The sequence below is a fragment of the Heterocephalus glaber genome, unplaced genomic scaffold (genome assembly GCF_053883595.1).
Source record: "Heterocephalus glaber isolate CG9 unplaced genomic scaffold, H.glaber_assembly_v1.0 deba00000470, whole genome shotgun sequence".
In the NCBI taxonomy this organism is placed as follows: Eukaryota; Metazoa; Chordata; class Mammalia; order Rodentia; family Bathyergidae; genus Heterocephalus; species Heterocephalus glaber.
In genome coordinates this window covers 12,299,974-12,316,940 of record NW_028258145.1, presented here as the reverse complement: position 1 = coordinate 12,316,940, position 16,967 = coordinate 12,299,974, and the positions used below count along the sequence as shown (strand labels likewise).

Here is a 16,967-nt window from a genome sequence, read left to right as displayed (position 1 = left end):
TCCTCATGGACCTGTCCCTCCATGACACCCTGCAGGAGCCCACAGCAGCCTGTCCCCCACCCCATGGGACCCCTCAGGATCTTGTCCTCTCCCTCAGGTCCCTTTCTGAGATTCCTTCTGCATGGAGGTTGGAAGTGGTCAGTGGCCATCACTGTGCAGGAGCATGAGGTTAGGACGTGTTGGTCAGTTCTCCCAGAAAAGACTTCAACAGTGGATAAGGCCAGTTGCAAGCTCCCAGTGGCTGAGCCTTGCCTGGCTCCAGCCCGGGGTCTCTGTCTCCTGTTCTTGGGCCCCATGTGTGTGGTGTCCCTATCACAGCGTGGCTGGCCTCACTCATTGCCATCCACAGGCAGGGAAGCAGAGTCTCCCTCAGAGCCACTAGGGCCTGGGCAGAGGTGGGGGGCGGCTCACAGGGCTTTGGGCCACCTGGGGCACTGGCAGTGAGACCCGTGGTGCTTCGGGGCCCACTAGCTCCGGTCTCAGTCCAGCTTGGGAGTGTGGTCCTGTGTGACACTGTGTGCAGATCAAGGGGATGCAGGGTGAATGGCCACTCAGCCTGGCCCTATAGGACTTGTGGCCCATGAAGCCTAACAGCTGGGCTGGTCCTTCTGTGCCAGCCCTCAGCCATCTCACAGTGTGCTACCTAGCTGCTCTTTGTCTCAGTTTCCCTGTCTGTGAAATCGGTACCATTGCAGTGCCTGGCTCAAAAGGCTGGTGTGAGGACAGACAGGGTGCATGTGGGGCCCTGGGCATGGGTGGAGCACAGGTGAGTACTGGCCACATGCTTGGTGCATGCTGTCCTGGCTCAGTTAGGACAGGCTGCTCCCACCCATGCTCTTCTTGCTCTCCCTACTTCCCTGCTGGGTTCCTGGCCTGCCCTCCACCTGTCCTCAAAGGCCTTACTCTGGTCACTGCCTGTGTACAGGACATCTGCCCAGGGGCTGTTGCTGCAGTTTAGGAGCCCAGACCTGGTCACTGTGTGGGTGGCTGTGGCTCACAGCGGGGCAGTCACTACAGAAGAGAAGCTGTGTACATGCAAGTCCTTGGCCAGAACCTAAGGGGAGGCCTGGACGACCCTCGGCTCACAGGCCAAGGAAGTGCACATCAGAGCCCAGCTTGGGGAAGGAAGAGCCTGGTCTCCATCAGGGTCACCAGGGCCCTGGATCTCCCCAAGTTCTGGCTGCCATCCTTAACAGACACCACAGTCTTCTGGAGTCTGCAGCTTCCATGGGGTCCCCACCCACAGTCTCTTCCCTGAGCTGTCAACAGAGGGAGCCCTCACCCGAGAGATCCTGCTCACCCCGTGCTCTAGAATAGGCCTCTCTGGTCCACTGGGATTTCGAGAGGGGAGTCTGAGGGATCCTAGAAAGCCCTCTACACTTTCAGGCACATGAGCCTCAGTGGGCCCTGGAGGACCCCCCCACTCCCTGCCAGCTGGCTTTGTGCTTGGTCCCACTGCCCAGCCAGTGACCTCCAGGTGCCAGGTATGGCCCACACTTGCCCTCCCTGCTGGACACAGCCCAGTACATGCAGACCCGGTCCACACGGAGCAGGGGTGGCAGGGGGAGCCCTTGGGCCCCATCTTCTCCTAGCTGGGCTTCTGCTGAGGCCTCGCCGCTCTGACCACTATCCAGACTAGCTGTGACTTTGCCATGATCATCTTTATTTAAAGCCATGGAAACCCAGGCATAAGAGGGTGTCACTAATGCCAGCCCTTCCAAAGTCACAGGCTGACATCAGGGTACAGCAGGATCCCTGGGGTGTGTTTGAACTGTGTGGGTGTTAGCTGGGCTGGGTTGATGCCCAGCCTGGTGCTCATGCCTCCTTCCCCATCCCCTCTGCTGCCCTCAGACCTCGGTCCTGCCTCCTGGTGCCTATGGACCTTACTCTGTCGTGGCTGCAGACTGCTATGTACCTCAAAGAAAGTCACCTTGGCCACAAATGCACAGCTAAGGAATGCCCACTGCAGCCAGGACAGGAGATGAGGGTCAGACAGGTGCTGGTTCCTCCTGGCAACAAACTGTGTGTTTGGGACATGCTGATTTGGGAGGCCACCTCTGCTCTGCTCTTACTTGTGGACCCATCCTTATGGAGCTGAGGCCCTGGGCGTGGGTAGGTACTTGGTGCATGGGGTATGTTAGGCATCTCCTTGCTCTCTGACAGCCTCGACTTCCTAAGGGTCTCATCTGCTGCCCAGGCCCACGACATTGCTTCCCTCCTTGAGGTGGTCCCAGTACCCACCTGTTGGTGTCATCAGAGACACCTGGGACCTGTGCCCCTCTCTGAATACATGCGGCCCCCATTCATTGCCACTGAGCCCCAGGTACCCTGTGGGAGAGGCTGGGGTGGGAGCCAGGCCTGAGCTGGTCTTTCCTGTTGCTTGGTAGCTGCCTCATTTCAAAAATGAGATTATTTTATTATCTCAAAACTCAGGTTCATTCTGGTTCCACAGGAGAACCTGGGTCTTGCCCAGGTTGTTGACCCAGGTGCATTTTGGTGACAGACACAGGACTTCTTCTGGATAGTAGGAACTAACTAGGCAATGGTGGTGCCAAGATTCCCCTGGTGGTCGCTAATCCACCACCCAGGGCTCCCTGTTTAAACCAGATATTCCCCTTTTAGATTCAGAACACATTTCCCACTTCCTTTAGGTGTGGTGTTACTGAGGGGGTAAAGTGCTTCTTGTGGCCATTCCCCAGCGTAGCAGCCAGGGACAGCCACAGGAGCACTGGGAACGATGGTCCCTCTCAGGTGGCTTCTTGCCCACCCTCTGGGCAGCCCTCCCCCAGCCCCCAACCTGCCCTGCAGATCTGCAGCAATGCCTGCCCCAAACCTGGTCCTCACAGTCTGAGCAAAGCAAGCTGGGCACGGTTGATAAGGGAGCAGTAATTTATTTTTTAAAAAGGAGAAAAAAATCTTTGCAAGGTGGTGATCTGAACTGTGGTGAAAACTGCACATTCTGATGGCAAGAGTCCATGTTTTGAGAAGGCTAATGACAGTCATTCTCTCTGGGGAATAAAACGATGCTCCTGCCACCTTGGACTGGGTCAACCCTGTGTTATTCCCACTGGCAGCAGAAAGGCAGTTAGAAGCGCCCTCGCACTCGGTCCTTGTTCCTGAATAACACTCATCGATGTCTCTCCAGAGGTGGGTTCTGAGGGTTTAGATGAGCTACTTCGGCTCTATGCCCCCTCTACGCCCAGACCGCCTGCCACTCACCCATGCAGCATTGGCCACATCTGATGTCGAGGATGGGCATCCAAATGCTCATGACTCGGAGAATAAAACCTGCCTTAGATGTCACCTTGGACATTGCTTCTTTCAAGCTCGCCCAGGTCATTACGAATTTTACAAAAGGCAGCACCAGATGTGTGAAAATAGAGGATGTCTGACCCATGAGAAACGGACACAGTCTAACGCTGCACATTAGAAAACAGCATAAGAAAGAGGCAGCATGGAGGACAGCGGTGAAGCAGGGGTGATGCTTACAGCTGGGCAGGATGCAGCCCTGGGGTGGCTGGCTAGACAGGAGCGCCCTTGTGGCCAGGTGACAGGTGGCTGAGGTATAGACAGGTGACGCCAGGGCGGCTGAGAAGGACCCTCCTGAAGCTCTGCCCCACACAGCTGGACCTGCCGCCTCCTGTGGCTCCCAGTGTACCTGCCACAGTAATGGTGATGCTGCCAGGTCCTCCACAGCCTCTCCCTTCAGGTCATTTCAGGGCTTGGACATCACGGGGAAGGTGCAAGTGCACACCCCAGTCCTCTTCTCCACCCATGCCTGCCAGGTGCCTGGCTGCCTCAGAAGCTCTCCACGAAGCTGCCCGGAAAGAGCCCTGTGCGTCCGTTTCGCTGCAGGGTCCCCTCGTACCAGCCGTCCTTGCGCTTGCGGTGCACGAAGACCACGTCGCCCTCCTTCAGTTCGATCTCTGCCTCGCTCTGGGGCGGGTAGGAGACCACCACGCGGTACCTGAGGACAGAGCATAGCATGAGCCCTAGGCCTTCCTCTTCCGCCCTCGGGCAAATCCCATGTCTAGGCTATTTTCCTTACTTCATACAATTCCTATTCATCTCTTCTTTCACTTTTTAATTAACACATTAGAAAGAAACTTCCCTGTGGTGTCCTTTCAAGCCCAGATGGCAGGTGTGGCTGTGACATGGCCTCACAGCGTCCCCTGACCTCACCCCCCCATTGCAGACTGCACCTGGGCACCCTCATGTCCTCAGGTCATCAACCTGGCTGTGGACCTTGGGCTTGTGTTGGCACTTGTCAGGGTGCCAGCATCTCTGAACACCAAGCCCTCACCTGTGCAGGCACCTGCAGGCGGGGGGCCTTGGGCATGGCGAGGGAGAGGGAGAGGCTCTTTGGAGACAGGTTTGGTTGGCCAGGCGCTGCTTCTACACATGTCCAAAGCCACAGCAATGTGCCTTCTCAGCTCCACTGACTGAGGGCACAGCACCAACACCCAAAGGCCTGACTTTCCTTCCTCTTGTTTCCCCGAGACCTGGGCCCCTGCAGCCTCCAAAGTCACTTTAGACTGTTTTTTTCAGACCAATGGGACATAAAATGGAAACTGAGACAATGGCCTTCACAGTATGGCCTCTGCCAGTTAGGACCCAAAGAGTGGCTGTGGGTGGGAGCTCAGACCCTGGCAGCCGGAGTCCCCTCTGGGTGCAGTAGGCGCCCCTAGATGGCAAACTGAGGTCCAGCCCTCTTGTCAGCACCTGCCGAGGACCCGAGGCTCAGGGTCTATACCTGGCAGGCCAGACAAGCACTCAGCTGCAGCCCTGACAATATGGTCCTCCCACCAGGCCTGTGGGATGTCTGGTTCTCTGCTGGCCTCACCTGGGCCCAAGAGACAGGAGCTCCTGGCAGCCCCAGGTAGAATCCCTGTCCCTGTGCCTACTGGGCAACCTGAGTGCCCAAGAGAGGTTGCTGTGTCCCAGCTGTGCCAGGCAGGGCCCTTCCACACTCTGTGGGGGGCCAAGCCTAGAACCATTCCAGTGAGCAGCCTGGAAGACATCAGGACCAGAGCCCATTCTTCTGATCCCTACTCTTCCTGGAAAATGCCATCACTAGGGCAGGAGCTGGGTTCAGTTTATGCTGGACTCTGCCCTACTGCAATTTCTGTCTAGGTGTTCAGAAGCTCTGGCCTTAGGGAAAACAGGATGTTACAAAACATCAACAGACCCTAGGTCAGCCCCTCTCATGTGGTCCATGGCCGTCAGCAGTCTTGGAACAGACCTCTGGATCTAGTGAAAGAATCTGAAGGAATGGGCTGAGACTGGAATCTGACAACTTTTAGGAGCAAACGTTTGCGGTGGATGCTTGAGAACACAGGTGCTAAATTCGTGCCCTCGGGTGGAGGACTTCATCCCTCAGGGACCCAACTGCTCCTGGGCATGGTGGCATTGCCTGCTAGTCCAGCTTGACCTGAGAAGCTGCAGCCTTGGAGCAGTTGGGGTGGAAGAAGCAGACAGAGAAGAACCAGGAACCTCAGAGCCAGGTTGAAGTCCATGCCTCAGCAGTGGGGAGGTGGGTGTGAGTCCCATCCATAGGTGGCAGGGCTGGCCAGGCCTGGGCTCAGCAAAGAGGATCAACCACCTCCAAGGCCTTGAGATGGCTGCAGGTGCTGGCCCAGTTCCCACTGCCATCCATGGCAGCAAGCATAGCACAGAGGAGAGGAAACAGGTGGCCAGGCCCCTTTCAGCCAGCGATCTGTGAAGTCACTCAGCCTGACACAGGCCACACTGTCCCCACCATGTCCCACCAAGTGGCTTCCCACATCCTGACCTCCTTCTCCCTCCTAGGGAAAAGCAGCAAATGGCGGGTGCTTCTCAGACGCTTAATGCCAGCTTTGACTTTTGCCTCAATTGCCAGATGTGAAACAGACAAGCAGCTTTAAAAATGTAATTTGTTAGAAAGAAGTAATTTGGTGCTTCTGAGCAATTCAATGATTGAGGAGCCCAGATGGATGTGCAGTGAATTCCTATAAGATGGCATTTACCGCTTCTGTCCGGATGGCTCCAAGACTGAACTCTTCCCTCACTGTAGGAAAGAAACTGGGGCTCCCTGTCCTGGACACACAGGGCTTCACAAGCCTTGAAGGACGACCACCATTCCCAAGTCATGATCACTGGGCTTCGTAAATCAGAGTACACACAGGCCATGTGAGCCACAGCAGATTCCCAGGTCAGGGTCCAAGCAGACTCTGGTGCCCTCATTGCTTCTAGCCCGCCTCGGGTGTGGGGTGTCTGGCCTACTCCGCGTCATCTGCCCCCACAGCAGGGCTCCAAGATGGCCTCCACATGGCAGCCTTTCCCAAGCATTTGCTCAAACAAGGTTGAAGAAAGTAGGCCACTGAGATGGTGTCATGTCAGCAACTTAGAAATGACAAGACTGCACCTGTGCCCTGAACATGAGACCAAGGCATTGAGCACATGCCGTGTTCCTGAGCTTGCGATGGAACATTTTGGGGCCACTGTGCCAAAATGAACCTACAGGAAATGAAAATATGTTGACTCCCCTCCCTGCAGAATAACATGGTTCAGCCCAGCCTGCCTTCCACGTGCCCCGACATTCAGACAAGGCCATCTCATACAAAGCCTGTTTTACGATTGATTGAAAACTGCACTGAGAGTGAAAACATCACCATGGTAAAGTCAAACTTGTAAGTAGACCACTGTATGCCAGGCACTGACAGTATCCATGGCTTGCTACTTCTGTAACAAGTGGCCACAGGCTGAGCATCCTTGTGCCATACAAGGTCCTACTCTCACAGTTCTAAAGGCAGAAACCCAGCAAGGTCTTGCTGGGACAAAAGCAAGGTGTCTTCAATGCTGGTGCCTTCCAGGGTTCTACGAAATCTGTTCCCTTGCCATCTGCATCCCTCCTCCTCCACCTTCAGAGACCAGGGGTCAAGTCCTCACATGGCAGGGCTTTGATTGTCTCTGCTGCTGTCTCCTTCCACCCTCCAGGATCCTGTGACCACACTGGCCAGCTGGATAAGGTGTGATGTCCCCCTTCCTTCCCATCAGCCATTGGCTGGCTGCCTTGACTCCCCTCTGTCACGTGAGGTGATATATTCACGGCTTTGGGTGATTAGGGCAAGGAAATCCTGGGGAGTCATTATTCTGCCAAACCTAACATGTCCTTGACCTAAGCAAAAAGGCTTTACACTCTAACAAAGCCAAGCAATGCCTGGCCACCAAGCACCGAGCAGGAGCAGTGTGGGCTATGAGCTTGTAGGGAGCAAGCCTGGGCCAGCGGGCTCAGATGGGGCCCTGTTGCCACCTTGCTGTCACGATTGCATGTTGTCGTGATGTAGGCCAAATCATAATTTATTATGCACACATGATTTCCAGGCATTGGCCTAGGTGCTTCACAAACATAAACGTCAGGCAGATGTCATCACCCTCTGGCAAAGCCCAAGGAACTAGGCTTGGGAAATGAGGAAGCTGAGTTTCGGCTCACGTGAAATGCTCAACAGATGGCAGGCTGTCTATCTGCTTGAAGCTTCCTGCAACTCTGTGAGGAGTGGGTCCCTAAGGGCTCAGCCTGTCTGGCCAGCACACCTCATCTAGACCCAGCATTGCCCTCCCAAGGGGGAGAGGACAGGAGAGTCTTCTCTACCCCATGCCCTGAAAACTTCACATGCCACAACTACTCCTCCTCTATGAGATCCTCAAGCAATTTCCAGGATTTGGCTGCCTGGCATCATCCACAGGGAAAGGAAAGTCCCCTTGGAGGGGGCTGGTAATGGGCCGTCTGGTCTACACAGCAGGCTGTGGCTTGGCTCAGACAAGCCTGCTTTGCCAGACAGCCCCACTCAGGGCCAGCAGATGGGGCAGGGCCACCCAGCCTGTAGGCCAGGCCAGGCCAGGCCAGCAGATGGCGCTGGCCCTTGCGCTACTGGGCAGAGGGGAAGTGCCGGAAGGAGAGAAGGGAGAGAGAGAGGGAGACAGAATATGATATATATCTGAGTACATGGCATGGGTGCCTGTGTTATGTGTGCTAATACGAAGGGTGTGAGTTGTATAGCACCACGTGTGCACTGCATGGTGTATATAGTGCATGTATTTTGTGGTATGTATAGTGTATGGTGTGCAAGTGTGTGTGCTGTGCATAGTGTATGTGCTGTGTGGTGTGTGTGAGGTATAGTGTGTATAGTGTGTGTCCTGTGTGGTATGTGTGTGTATATGATGTGATAGGTGTGGTGCATGGTGTGTATAGTGTGTGTGCTGTGTGATGTGTGTGTGGTGTATGGTGTGTGTGTGCTGTGTAGTGTGCCTGCTGTGGTGTTCGGTATGTAGAGAGTGTGTGGTCTATGATATGTATAGTGTGGTATATGACGTGGTGTATAGTGTATGTACAGTGTGTATGGTGTATGTAGTGCAAAGTGTGGTGTATAGCATGGTGCGTGTGAGGTGTATGGTGTGTTTAGTGTAGGGTGTGTTTGTGGTGAATGGTGTATGCATAGCGTGTGGTTTATGGTGTGTATGTATGGTGTATGTTGTGTGTATAGTGTGGTGTATGGTGTATGTACAGTGTATAGTGTATGGTATGTGTACGGTATGGTGTATGGTGTATTTATAGTGTGTGGTTATGGTGTATGTCTACTGTGTTGTGTATAGTGTGTGTGGTATATGGTGTGTGCACAGTGTGTCTTCAATATTCACTGCCATCTGTGCGCCCACCTGAGTGGAATGTGCCCAGTGCTGCTCACTGTGGGAGCCTGGTCTTGGGGTTGCAGTCATCATATGGTCAGGGCATCTCCTCAGCCCGTCCTTCATGCTCTGCTGTGACAGAGCCCAATAGCCAAGCAGAGCACCATCCCCTGCCACCCTGGAAGGTTGGCCATCTCATCTCTGCTACGCTGCCATCTTCATGGGAGACTTTAGGACAGATATTGAAACAGGTACAGCCATCCAGCCAGACGAGAGCCTTTGACCTCTATAAGACTCAGGTACCTGCAGCCATGCAGGCCATGTCAACCTGCCTCAGTTTCTAGATCTGTAAAGCTCAGGCTGCATGATGTGAAACTGCTGACATGGGTAAAAACATGGACGAGTACTGGCAATTTTGATGGTTCATCCTAATGGGCTATATGCCCTCCAATCCAATTTTGAGGAGATGTCTTTTAATTCTAAGATGTCACAGAAGGCTGAGGTTCTGTCCCTGGTAGGAGACACATCCCCATACTACCTGATTTCTCGATGTTTGTGCTCAGTCCCACACTGGGCCTGACAAATTTCCTGAGGAGTCCCTTGCAATCCCAAATGCAGGAATGAAATGGGCTGGGAACTCGACATCAGCTCCAGGTCCCGGACTTCCCGAAGCCCGAGTCCACCCTCCTCGGAGCCAAGTGGCTGGGTGATAAGGGTTGCCTGGTGGACTAACCCCTGTACTCAGATGGGCTCCAGACTTGGGTGCCTGGCACCTGGCACAAAGAATACAGCCCTCACACCCTTACCTCTCCCTGGGCAGCGGCTTGGGCTCGGGGCGGATGGCAGCTGTGGAGAGAGCTGCTTGCCGGGCAGGGGAGGAGCAGAAGTTCAGATCCAAGGAGCCCGTCTTCCTGTGCAGGGGCTCCAGCCCCATGGCTCCCAGCATCTCGCTCTCAATGGGGCAGGAGCCTGCCCTGCCGTGGACAGACAGGGAGGACATGTCAGGGCCCGTGGCGCCTAGCAGCGAAGTGTCTGTGGCCACCAGAGGGTCGTGGGTTGGGGAGAAGGATGGCGGGGAACGTGACTTCCTCCTGGTTGATGCCCCAGCCAGCAGCTTCAGCAGCCCGCTCTTCTTCTCTTTCTGTGGGGACACAAAGGGTGGCACCAAGCCATTAGTGCTCCTCATGAAGAACTTTGAAGATGACCTTGCAGAGCTGGTGAGGAGACAGGTGAAATGACAGCCTCATTTTCTCTCCTTTCTCCAAGTCCCACACAGACTCCAAGGCCCTGGGCAGGCCGATTAGGCCAGCCCCCAGGAGGATGCTCAGCTGCTATCTTCTCTGCTTTCACAGAGCCCGGGTTCAGCCATAATACTATGCATCTTGGCGGAGTATCCCACACAGCCCGCAGCAAGGTGGGTCCTGGCTCTCTTGGAGAGCCCAGATGGCTTCATGTCAAGTCCTGCCAATATCAAACAACTTCTAAGGAAACCGCAGGGCTGTGTGGGCCAGGGGCTGGTGCCTCTGTAGGGCGTCCTAACTCCAGCTCCCTCCCCAGTATGCACAACCTCCTGCTTTCTGCTGTGTGAACCCACCTGGGCAGAGGCAACAGAGGCCCTGTGCACTGCCTAGGTCTGGTGTAGGGTGCAGGCCTGGCAGGGGCACTGGTCCCAGCCAAGGGTACCCTTGCTAGTGCCCTCACTCTAGTGTGGATGGAGACCTGCTCCTTGGCACCTCTATACTCTTAGGGAATTTCTCAGGTAAATCCCTCCCCTGCAGGTGGCTGCCCTTGCTCAAAGAGCTGCTCAAGATGCAAGGACCACAGTTCCATGTGTACGGAAGAGGACCTGAAGGGCCTCACTCACAGCCACAAAGCCTTGGCATGTGCCCCTCAGGAGTCCCAGGGCCTTATAGCCTGTCCTAGGGACACCGGACCTCTCTCCCACTGCTGCTGCTCCCCCAGTCTTGGGGGTGATCCTCCTACCCTGCAGTGACCATTAGTGACATCCTGGCTCTAGGCTCTGAAGACTCTGTGGTTAGAGCAGGCTCTGGGCAGATGTCTGAGGGCCAGGCTGGTGCTGAGCTGGCCCAGAGGAGGAAAGGCAAGTTGGCTGGGCAGCCACACACCTCTCTGTGTGCCACTCAGGTCTGTGCTGAGTCCAAGAGTGTCATGGTATGTGAACGGGTCCTGTCCTCAGCAGGTCCCATGGTGACACTATCAACACTGGAGATTGTGTGAGGGTAAAGCACTATAGCATCTGCTGGAGGCTGTGTGCTGTGTGCATGTAGGTAAGCACATACATGTGCATGCAAGTATGTGTGTGCACATATGTATGCATGTGGGTGTGAGCACATGTAACCTGGAGCAACATCATGTGCACCACACAGGTGCTCCAATAACGTGGTTGTCCCGAATTTGGAAATCTCCCTGTCTCACGGGGTTTAGGTTCTGATGTTCAGTGGGAATTCTATGGTGATTCATGGAAGAGGGCAGAAGTCTGAAACAGCCATGGGACCGATGACGGCCACTCCAGAGTTTGCTTGGACCATAGGCCCACTGGATGGGCAGCCGCCTCTCCTACCTCCCTCACCAGACTCGCTCCGCCCAGCTGAGTCCTGGTACCCAGGAACCTTGGTTCGCAGAGAACCAAGCCCTTTGCTTAGGCCGATGGCTGAGGCAGCTACAACCCCAGGAGGGAGGCCAAAACCTCATTAGCTTGGAGATGAAAGGACTGAATGGATATTTTTACTGCCAGACACAGTTACTTTCCTGAGCTGAGACCCAGGAGTGGTCATGGCTGGAGGTTCAGGCCTGCATCAACCCTCAGTGACCAGGAGCACAGATGTGGCCCCCTGGGAAGGGGCAGCTGTGTTTCAGTGTTGCTATCCACTAAAAACATACATTCCCTTCATGCTTTTGTGCCATTGTCTTATTAACTAAACATGTGTTTCTTTTCCATTTAAGAGAGTAAACAAGCAGAAGACATTGCAAGCTGTTTTGAAGGTGATGGTAAAAGGCAGCCCGGGGCAGGCCTGGACTCCGTAGGAGGGACAGCTGAGGCCAGTGGGTGACACGGACTGTCCAGGGGAGGGTTGAGAGGTGTGGAAGGAACAGAAGTAGAAAAAAGCAGGTGTGGATGGTTGGATGAGGCACCCCTGACAGGAGCATGTGTGGACAGTGTGCTTCAGGGCCTGGAAGGCCGGCTGAGGGAACAGAAGGAAAGGACACGAGGACATAATGTGGCCCATGGCAATGCTTACAGCTGGGTCAGCTGAGCAGGGATGATGGGGCTGCGGGTGGGACTGGGCATAGGAGGAAGGATGAGGAAGGTGGCTTGGGGACAGCAGTCAGGACAAGGGACAGCGTGTGCTGCTCTGTGCCTGTGTGGCTTCCAGTCTTTACTGAGCCAGACACCAGAGCTCACTCTCCAGCCATCAGTTGAATAACATCAATGTTTTGGCCAACCCAGCAGCATGCTAAGGACACAGCATGAGTTTAGAAAGAGGGTCAGATAACTCTCAGAGGCTATCTCCAGCCACAGGCCACCAGTCTGGGAAGGAAGTGTAGATCATCTCCAGCACCTGCGGGAGTGGCCCAGGCACTGTCAGGAGCCCCTGAGGCCTGATGCACAGGAGACTGAACGAGCAATGCTCTGAGAAACACAGGACACAAGGGCTCAAGGGTGACACAAGGCCTTCTTTTGCCCTCTGGCTCAAGGCAGCAAGTTACACTTGGAAGCCTTTTGATTATTATTTTATGTTTGGAAACCTTCCTGTTGGAGATGGGAAAGGGTAATTAAAAGCTATGCACTGATAAAATTTTAATGGAGAAAGGGCACATTTCTCGTTCTACTTGAAAACAGATTTGGGAAGAGCAGAGGTTTAGAACAATATAAATATGCAAAGCATTTTCAGAAGAGCAGAGGAGAGATCTATAATGGATAAAGAGGAAGAAGTTAACAAGCTAATTAAAAGAGACAGAAAATTGTGCTCAGAGCTGCTGAGTATTTCAAATATTAAAACATTTTAAAAAATGCTGCCCTTGAAAGAGACAGAATGTAACAAAGGACTGGCTAGGAAACTGGGGAACAAGAGGCTATGGAGACCAGTGCCAGTCTGACTGTGAGCTTCTCTTACTTCTCTGGGCATGAGCAGGTTGCAGTCTGACTGTGTGCTCTCCCCTGATATTCTTCATGCTTGTGGCATGAATGGGGACTGTTCCACAGAACACTGCATGTACCATTACAGTCTCCACACAGCATTGTCATTGCACTTCACAGCCAAAGCATGTGGTGAGGAGCCCACGCTCACAGAATCTGTGGTCTTATCACCCACCCCGTTTCTTAAAACAGAGGCCAAGAGATGGGGGCCTGGCACTCTAAGGACAGCTGCAGTGCCAACCAGGTGATGGTACCTGCAGGGAGGGAAAGGCTCGAACAGGATTTCAAGTGCTCAGCTCTGACACAGAGTCTGTGTTGCTGTTTCCCCAGTCCAGAAATCAGGGTGGAAATGGAGGGCACCACTCACCACAACTGTGACACAGGCAGAGCTTGGCATCCTGAGTCACCACCCACCTCCTAGGAGTCACTGCATACCAGTTATTAGTCTCTCCACCCAAGAGTTACTGGTTACTAGTCATTGCCCACCTCCGAGAAGTTACTAGTTACTAGTCATTACCCCAACCCCGCTTCAGAGGAGTTACTCCGTACTGGTTATTGCTCCTCCCTCAAGGAGTTACTGGTTACTGGCTATTCCCTCACATCTGATGAATTACTGGTTACTAGTTACTCCCCATGGAGTAACAAAACCCTCACAGATGTATGTGTGACTCCATTTCTAGGGTTTTTTACTATTTAAAAGATGAATTTGGTTCAATGCTTTCCAGTTGAAGCTGCACTTCTAATGAAGACAGTTTTCTTCAGTTCCTTTGTTCCATTGGCAGGATAAACCCAAGACCTTAAAGTCCTTTTCTACCTGTGTTCCCAGGTCAACAGGGGAACAAGGACCCAGGGGTGGCTCCTGCTGTTGTTGGGAGATGAATAAACACATCACAAGCAGCTGCTCCAGCAGGTTAGCATTCGTTTTTGAGTAGCCTGACAAAACTCTCAGTTTTGTGAGGATAAGCACTTTATTTCCTAAAATTGCAAACTCAAATCCCTTTCGATCTTTTATAGAAGCCTCAGGGCTAGAAGTTCTACTCTCTGTCTGCCTCATAATTTGTATGGGATCCTTAGTCAACTATCAAATTCTGACTAAATTTCTAATATTTTGTCCTGAACACGACTTTATGCATTGATGAGATTAACTAATTCACTCCTCCCAGCAGCTGACACATGGGAAGGGCCTGTAGGAAGCATCTCTGTGTTACTTACACCTAGTTTCTGGAAAACTTGAGTCATACACATCTTGTAACTTGAAGCACATGCATCTACAGTGAAAGGCACATGTTACACAGGATGGTGATTTTTTTTTTTTTTTGCATTTTTAACAAAACCCCAGGCATGTTATGGAAATGGAAACTCTTCTGTCTCCAGATATCACCAGATACCTTCCTCAGGGGCTGTGGGCCAGGGCCTCTGAGACTCAGAGAGTTTTCTATCCCAGTACAGCACACATCACCCCAGTGTCCCGAGATGGCTGTGTGCCCACATGCTGACCCATCCTAGCCCAGTGCTTTCCCTCGATCCCACCCAACAAACGTAGGAATGTGGGGCTGAGTCCAGGAGATGAGTCATCTGGAAGCTGGAGGTTAGAGGAAGTTTCGTAGAGATCAGAGGAAAGGGCACCTGCTCCCCATGAGCATCAGCACCCAGGAGAGCTTGAGGTGACTGCCAGGCATCCATGGCCAGCTGGCACACAGCAGGGCTGGGTGCCAGTAAAAAGAGAGATAAGAGATTCCCATCAGAGGGGCACGCCTGCCAGGATCCTCCTACCAGCCATGACTCCTACTTCCTGCCAGGCGCCAGGCAGAACAGAGGGCTGCAGGGCTGCAAGGAGCCTTCCAGAAGGACCTCGAGTCCCCTCCCACCCAGGGCCTCTCTCCTTTGGGCCACAGCAGTCTCTGCTCAGACTGTTGTCAGCTGAAGGTCTTCCCACCAATCCCCCTGCTATCAGCACCTTCCCGAGGACTCTGCTCCCACATGCATGCCTGTCTACTGCTATCCACTGATTCCCTATGCCCAACCCGGGCAGACTCTGCTTCCCTCCAGGCCAGGGTGGGCCATGCAAGGGAGCAAGGCGGGCACCTGGCTTTGGGGTGGAAGGCACAGCAGCCTCCCTTTCCAGGACGATCCCTGGTGGATGGTTCATCTGTGTCATGCAGTGCTGATGTGTCCATCACCAGTGGTACAAAATGGGTGGCACGTCATGGCTGTTTCAAGTATAATGTTCATTTTTTAAGTGCAAAAGGGTAACTTCCATCCTACACACCCACCCTCTCTTCTCAAGTCACACCAGATCTGGTTTCTCCTTGTGATTTGTGGAATTGTAAAGATCTTTCTGAAAACAGTGTCCAGACCCTCTTCAAAGGCACAGATCCAAGTTCTTCCATGGGGAGATACTCAGGAGCTGACCTGCTGCAGCATCTGCAGACCACGGCTACCCCTGGGGTCTCCTCTTCCACTCAGCAGCACTGAGGTAGATTTGCCCCAAGTGGAACGACCTCCAGTCAACCCAGGCAATCTGGGTGATGGAGGGTCCACTGTGATGCAAGTTCTGAGTGAATTGTGGGTCAGTACTAGCCCAAACCCAGCTCATGCTCAGTCTACCCTCCACCTGGCAGAGGTACCACCCAGGCATAGTCTCCAGGGGGCTGGCAGTGCCATGCTGGCCAGTGTGTTGCATCTGTGCTAACAGGCAGACAGCACTGTTGGCATGGCAGCAGAGGAACAGGGTGGAGGAGCATCATTGAGCCAGGCTGGAGAGCATCCTGACCGCTGGGATGCCAGGGCTCGAAGGAGCTCTGCTCAGGGCTGGAACTACAGAGCAGAGTGCAAACATGTTAGCACTCAAGAGAGGGGCCGAGGTCAAAACCAAGGGAGCAGGTCAGAAGATCCATGTCCCATGGGGATAAGAGAAGAGGACCAGCCTCCAGCATGGCCTCCGTGGACCTCTGTCACCATAGGCACCACCCAAGTGAGACCTGGGCCTCTTCTTCCCAACCAGCAGTGCCAGAGCACCACCCTGCTGTGCTCCTGGGAAAATCACTCCCTTCCCACTAGGTGCCCTGGCACTATCCATCCCAGCTCTCTAGGACATGCTGGAAGGGCCCTGATCCAGCCTGCAGGGCTCAGCACCCGGAAGCCACGTGGCCCAAGGTTCTGCCTCACTGAACAGCAGAGCTGGAGCCCATTGTCTCTTCCTGAAGGAAATTCAGCAAACGAAGCTCCTGGAAACTCTGCCAAGTGCTTCCAATATTGCTTTCTCCATAACCAGGCAGGAACATGTGTGACAGGCTTCCCCAGGAGACATGAAGTGGCTGCTCTGTGCCCAGCATCAGCAGCCCATCCAGCTGTGGTCATGGGTGGGGTGGGGCTTGGGCTTCCTGAGTCGCAGCTTTGCCTGTGCCTGGGCTTCTGAGTGTCCTCTCACTTCCTATGCTGCAGACAGCAACTGGGAATGCGGTGTGCCTTGCTGTGAGTCAGGAAAAGCTCAGCTGGGAGCACAGATGGAAAAACAGGAGCAGGCAATCTTGCAGACTGAGTTATCTTGTTTGTTTGAGTTTGGAAGGGCAGTGCTCCCCCAGGGCTGGCCGAGCCTCCCACCAGTCAGCTCCTGCTTGGACTCACAGGGCCTGCTCTCCATGCTGCCCTGAGTTGTGCTTGGCTTGGAGCTTGTTGGTTCAGGCCAGTGCTGGCCCAGGCATTTCTGCTATGGGGGATGTGGGGGCTGCCAGAGGAAGAAGATGCCCCACTGCATCAGGAGGCCTGTGGGTCCCTGGACTCTGCCCAAGCTGTCAGCAGAGGGACTTTGATTGTGCCTGAAGCCCCACAGTTTGCCTAGCTTTCATTGGCTGTGTTCTTACAGGGCAGCGGTGGGGACTCTGCGCCTCCTGAATGACTCCCACATGCCTGATTCCACACCACAGAACCCACTCGGGGCCAGGTACGTGGAAGATACTGACGTCTTACAACCTGGAATGGAGATCTGGGGGCAAAGAACAAGCTGCACTTGAGTGTGAGCACAGCCCTCTAGGCAAGCCTGACTCACTTTCCTCAGTGGTAAGGGGCCGGAGCCCTCCCCTGCCACCCAACACACCGGCTGTGTCTCAGAACCAGGCCCAAGGATGGGCCAGCTGATTCTCAG

The 16,967-nt window shown here is 54.0% G+C and overlaps 1 protein-coding gene across 2 annotated transcripts in view; it reads right to left on the bottom strand.

The window, feature by feature from the left end:
- Positions 1-16,967, bottom strand: part of Sh3rf3 (SH3 domain containing ring finger 3) — a 235,681-nt gene that overhangs the window by 23,198 nt on the left and 195,516 nt on the right. Inside the window, exons 9-10 of one of the 2 annotated variants that reach the window (XR_015448504.1) lie at positions 9,471-9,805; positions 3,659-3,967 (exon numbers count right to left, since the gene is read on the bottom strand). Coding sequence is in view for 1 of the 2 variants with exons in the window: in XM_004844734.3 (XP_004844791.2) it covers positions 3,799-3,967; positions 9,471-9,805 (504 nt within the window). In the remaining variant the exon portion in view is untranslated. Of the gene's footprint in view, positions 1-2,875; positions 3,968-9,470; positions 9,806-16,967 lie in introns of those variants that run through there. The other variant, XM_004844734.3, reaches the window with a different exon arrangement.